Source organism: Mustela nivalis (genome assembly GCF_964662115.1).
Source record: "Mustela nivalis genome assembly, chromosome: 4".
In the NCBI taxonomy this organism is placed as follows: Eukaryota; Metazoa; Chordata; class Mammalia; order Carnivora; family Mustelidae; genus Mustela; species Mustela nivalis.
Genome location: NC_139023.1, coordinates 104,208,902 through 104,214,901, shown reverse-complemented (window position 1 = coordinate 104,214,901; position 6,000 = coordinate 104,208,902). Strand labels below are relative to the sequence as shown.

Below are 6,000 nucleotides of genomic sequence, written 5' to 3'. Positions count from 1 at the left end.
GACTGTGATGCTATTTTTCTTACAGTGGCCAGAGTGTACCTAAGTTTCCATTCATTTCATCAGTCTCCCTTATCTGTGGAGAAGTTCAAAGACCTCCAGTGGATGCCTCAAACTGCTGAAAAGTATTGTACCTCTATGTACTATTTATTTTCCAATACATACAGACCTACCATAACGTTTAATTTACAAATTAGGTACAGTAACAAAAGTAAACTAACAATTTTAACAATATGCTGTTCTAACAACTTATAAAGTAAGTTACATGAATGTGGTCTTTCTCTGAAAATTATCTTATTGTACTGTGCTCACCCTTGTGATAGGAGACTAAAATGCTTGCGTGATGGGATTAAATAAATGTGATGTACTTGGGCTACTATTGACCTCCTGACTGGATGATGATCTGCTTCTGGACCACAGGTGATCCTGAGTTTATAATTAAGACTGTGTGCAAGGGAGAACTACTGTATTTTTTTCTATAGTGTATATTTTTTGTACTTTTAGAGTTAAAAATATAGCAAGGAATATTTTTGGTGAAGTCTGTCATTTAGTTCATAATCATCTATTAAATATTTGGCCACTGAACAACATGCCAGTCAGTCAGTCATCTGGTCACTGACAAATGTAGCAGAACAAAACACAAAATCCATTCTAATGGCTTACATTCTGTGATAGGGTTGAAGAAACAACAAATACTACATGCAAGATGGATAATACTGAATATGCCATGGCACACTCTAAAACGGCAGGGCTGTTGGTGTTTTTTTTATGTAAGATAGTTCAGAAACACCACTCTGAAGTTTGACATTTGAACACTTACAAAGAGAGCGCCAAATGGCATCTGAGATAATTCTAGGCAAAGGGAATCAATCTCAAGGGCAGACATCTTAAGGTGAAGAGTCCCCATGTTCAAATCTTACCAGAGGTCTGTGTGCCTGAGCTGAAGGAACTGGGGGCATGGCAGAGTATACTAGAGAAGCAGAGGTGGTAGGAAAAGTCATTACAACTTGTGGTTCACCTTAGTATTTCAGCTTTTACTCTTCATGAATGAGATGGGAAATGTTTAGATTTGCAGTGATGACGTGAAGTGAGGTTTAAAGGGATTGGTTATCCGGGGTGTTACATGTGGGACAAACTGCTGCCAAATAAAAAGCAGAGAAGACCACTGAGGTGGCTACTGCAATAACCCAAGAGGTGATTAAGCTTTATACCATGGTGGCAGCAGTAAATACAGGGAATAGGTAGACTGAGTAAAAATTAAAAGTGGACCTGAAAGGAGTGCTGTTTAATTTGGAAGCGAAGTGTGAGAAATCATGGCTGATGACTAGGCTTTGGACCAGTGCAACTCAACATTTACTGAGCCCAAGAAGAGGTAGTGGTGTGTGCATCTGTGTAGAAATCAAGTGGGTTTTAGACACTTTGAAGGTACCTTTCAGTTAGCCAGGTGGATTATAAGGAGCTATACAGGAGTTTAGGAGAGAGCTGGGAGGTCAGCAAATGACAAGTTAACTATGTTCTCTTAAAGCAACAAGAGCACGAAACTCCAGTTTGGTCTTACTTGACACTATTCAAATTTAATATAACAAGGTACTGAGTTATTTGAGAGGCTCACAAAATATAGTATGCACAATGAAAATTATTTCATAAAACCATTTTCAGTACAGGAAAACTTTGAGGGCTCTTCAAATTTAAAAAAATTTCATTCAGAAAGTGAACAATTTGGCTAGACAATGGACAATGGGATTTTAACTAAAATTCCATGTAAAAGAGGAATTACTAGAAAGTGTGCCAGAGTTAAAAATCATGAATTCTTCAAAATGAGGCAAAATAGTTTTAAGGTAGCAGGAAAAAATGCAAAACTGTAATTACTGGAGAACGAAAGAAAACAATCTTCCTAGCCTTTCTAGAAAACCATAGTTCTGATCTTTCATAGTTCTTCCATTTAATTCTTTTTGGGGGGTTGGGTTCAGAGGTGGTCATGCTTTAAAATCCTATTTTCAAATACCTTCACAATTTATATTACACTGGGACTGTTGAAACCTTTAATAGCTATTTGCTAGTATGTTTAATACATGCTAAACCCAATGAATACTGTGAACACCCTAAACATCAGATTTTACCTTTTCACTCATTTCCCCCAAGGCAGGGGGTACAAATAAAAAACTAAGCAATGTGAAGGCCACAGAATCAGACCAGTGTTCAAATCTTTGCTTCCATTTTCAACCAACACTTAGCCAACGTTTGTACCTGGTTACTCTTTAAATACTACTTGGCCATTGGTTGAGTTATATAAACAGTTTTATCTTTTGTCATAAATTTCAAAGTCGCTAGGTTAGACTAACCGTAGGATGTTAATATATTAAGCAAATGTAGAACAATCTACATTATTTGTAATTCAAAGTGCTATAAACTTGTCAGATATTTATAAAGATGGAAATGTATTTGGGCATCCAAGAGAAGTTCTCTTATCCCTGTGGAACAGCAAGACGTGTCAAGTAACTACTGATAAGGCTCAAGGACTGCTGCTGTGGGCTGTCAGATCTAGCAGCAGACTTCAGAATCAACCTGGATGGCTTTTTAAACCAACCACTGGGTTTCTCGTTTTCTCAATCTGTAGACCTGGAGTGTGGTCTGGTTATTTCCATTCTAAAGAACTTCCCAAATGATACTGATGACTAGGTCTTGGAACCACACTTTGAGAACCAGTCTTACTTCTTTATAAACCAGTTTTGTAACTGCTATTTTAAAAGGTTCAAAATAGACACAGTATTAAAGTGTGGATTTCATGTTAGCTGGAATTACTGAGACCGAAGTGTCTTTAAACACAGACTTTAATGGTAACAATTCCTTTAAGCTCAATTAACCTTAGCTATTACAAGTGTTATGCAGATGTCACTATTAAGACAATATTTAGTGACTTGTACTGGTTTCCTCATAAAATAGAAGACAAATTCACTTAAGTGTAATCAACAATCATTTAACAGTTTTGTTATGCCAACACAAATCACGGCTAATTTGAGTCACCTCCAAAATCACTAACACAGCATGATCAGTAACTGAAGCATATTTTAACTAAGCCATTAAAAAAAAAAAAAAAAAAAGTGAGTGTTTCACTACCCCTGAGACCACTAGATAACTGTGGTTCATACTTTAAAAAAATTGTGAGTACACCCACACAAAAAAAGCAAACTAACAAGCTTTTAAAAAAATCTGGTATCACATTGCAAACTTGCCCAGGAAAAATGAGTCACTTAGAATATAATTTACCATAACAGGTCAGCTGGACTATAATTCCCATAGATTGAGAAACTATTAAAAATTTGACCTTATACATGAAAAAGACCTAGGAAATATAAGAACCAAAATCAATTTTTAATCTTCTAATATGCATCCAGTCCTACACATGGCACTAGTAATATATATGGGGGAAAGGGCAAATTCTTGGATTCGTTTGAAGGTTTCATTGGAGATGATCTCAAGTTCAGTGTCCATACATTCAGAAATGTTGGTTTTTCCAGGTACTTTACTGTTCTCTTAAACCTGGAGAAGCCTTTATGGCTTATTCCCTTAGAAGTGACATAAGAAATGTCATAGAAAGCATCAAATCAAAGATACAGAGAACTGGACACATCTAGTAATTATTATGACAATCAATGGTTTAAGTTATCTCTATCTATACTTAAAGGTTGTCTATGGCTAAAAAGAAAGATCAACTTGAAAAGGAATTCAGAAGCTCTGACAAACTGTTTATTCACAGCTGGCTTTCAGTGATATGCCTACTAAAGCTATTATTTTGAGAGTATAGAATCAGAAGTAATTATTTTGAAAATAGAGCAAAAGAACAGTATTTCTTACCTTACGGAGCAGTAGGCTACTAATTTCGTATTTGTAAGTTGAGTCCAAAATAGCTTTAACAGTATGACATCTACCTTTAAGGAGTAATTTTTAAGTAAAAGATGAAACGAAAAAAATTCACTCATTGGAAAATTGTATAGCTGGGTTGATATTTCTCAATGAAATGCTTAAATTACAGAATTAACAAAGCCAGAACATCTTCGGAAGGCATGCATTTCACTTGCAGTTTAGAGAAAAACCTTAAGTCAATAAACCATGTCCAAACTATGTATTAAAATGTTTATAAAAAAATCAAGCTTTAACATTTATTTTATCTAGCTTTCCACATCTGTATGCAGACAAGGAGTAAGAATGCACATAAATGTAAGCAGTGCAAAAATGTGGAAGTGAAGAAAAGTCACAGATGTGCTAGAAATAAATACAAGATTTTAAGAAAGCAATGGACAAATCAAAGTAACTAGGAAAAAAGTAAAACTATAGGGTCAGGATTAAGAAGGGTGAAGAATGATAATGCCCTTGTTACTACAGAAGTTAAATTAGTGGCACAGATAGCACTTGTCAAACAAAAAATAATCCAATAGCATTGACTTTTATTCATTCATGTTAAGTCACCTGAAATGATATCTGTTGCATTTAAATGCTCATTAATGTAAATGGCTGAACAAATCCATTTCAATGGATATTCAATATCCCACATAGTTAAGTTACTTCAACACAGCCTCATGACAACTCCCACACCAAAACAGTACTTTATTTTGTAAATTTTGACCCATTATTACTCCCATGTTATGGTTTCTTCAGCTGTCGAGTGTACAAGGTGAAGAAAAAAATTTAGTTAGATGGGGGTTGCACCTGGAAAATAAATTTCTCAAACTCCACATACATGTTTCAAAACTGCTGGGTCCCAAGTCCATCTATGAACTCCAGGGCTGCCAGTATCATGTGCAGCATACTAAAGCTACACTATCCGAATAGCTTATTAATTCTGCATAAATCAGGTCAATCAATGTGTCAACCTGTAACAGACTGTGCACTTTTAACTGAACATGGCAAAATATTCACTCTTTTGAACTTTACATCATCATTTGATGTCAAACAATGAAGCAAATCCCAACAGTATATACAAAAACAGCTTTGCATTTACAAAAGATTGTTTCCCATACTGATTAATTCAGGCAGCTAACTCATTGGTTTATGCAACTTTATTGAAGAAAAATAAATCAATTACTAGCAGAGCTATTAGTTGATCACTCATCCATTGACAACTTGCATCATTTATTCAGTGCTATATTAAACAGTGTATTGGAAGATAGATTAACTAATAGCTCCAAGCCTCCTAACAATTTAAATGAGAATTACAAAATGTTTGAGACCCTATTTTGGAATACAAAGGGTGTTTGACTTCCAATTTCCATTCTCTGTAGAACAAGAACAGGTCATTCCTTTATTGACATGCATAAAATACATCACATTTTCTGTTCTGCTGATGCTATAAATTCAATACCAATTCTCCAGCCACATCAGTTATGAGCATAAAGTATATCATGTAACCTCAAATCTCTAACAGTGGAAGGCTTAAAAAAAGACTGGATGCTAGAATAATGCTGCTTCTTTTGATGTGACAACTGAGCATCCATCTCCCTCCCCCTCAGATGATTTCTTCAGCATGTTAGAGCAGTGAGGAATGGTTTTAGTCTCATAACCAAGTTAGAGTGAAGACATTGGCCACATAATACACATGCTCCATTTTTAAAAAAATTCTGAATCTTGGGCAACTGTTCTCTTGTAACTACTTTACAGTTTCTAAAAGCAGTTATTGTCCAAAGCTGGAAGAACTTAAGTCTTCTCAGATGAGCATGTGAATGAATGGAGGGAGGTAAACAAAAAATAAAATTAAAAAAGATGAGGTCTGATAGGGGAGCAGCCGGATAAGAAAAATCAAAAAAGGAACAGTAATTTAAAGTTTATTCCAGCTATAATGCAGGTTATTCTGACTTTAAGGTAGCATCACATGGCATACTTCTGAGTCCATTCCCGAGATATTCTGTTGTACCTGTAAATAAAGAAGATGTTACTTAAAAAGTTAAAGAATTCTTAATACTTAAAAGGAAAGATTTCTGTTTTACCTCCAGACTCATCATGGAGTCA

General features: G+C 35.2%; 1 protein-coding gene across 46 annotated transcripts in view; it reads right to left on the bottom strand.

The window, feature by feature from the left end:
- Positions 1-4,422: 4,422 nt before the first annotated feature.
- Positions 4,423-6,000, bottom strand: part of UBE2D3 (ubiquitin conjugating enzyme E2 D3) — a 28,022-nt gene continuing 26,444 nt past the window's right edge. For all 46 annotated transcript variants that reach the window (XM_082729047.1, XM_082729010.1, XM_082729019.1 and 43 more), the window contains one exon: positions 4,423-5,905. Coding sequence is in view for 27 of the 46 variants with exons in the window: in XM_082729038.1 (XP_082585164.1) it covers positions 5,838-5,905 (68 nt within the window). In the remaining 19 variants the exon portion in view is untranslated. The remainder of the gene's footprint in view (positions 5,906-6,000) is intronic.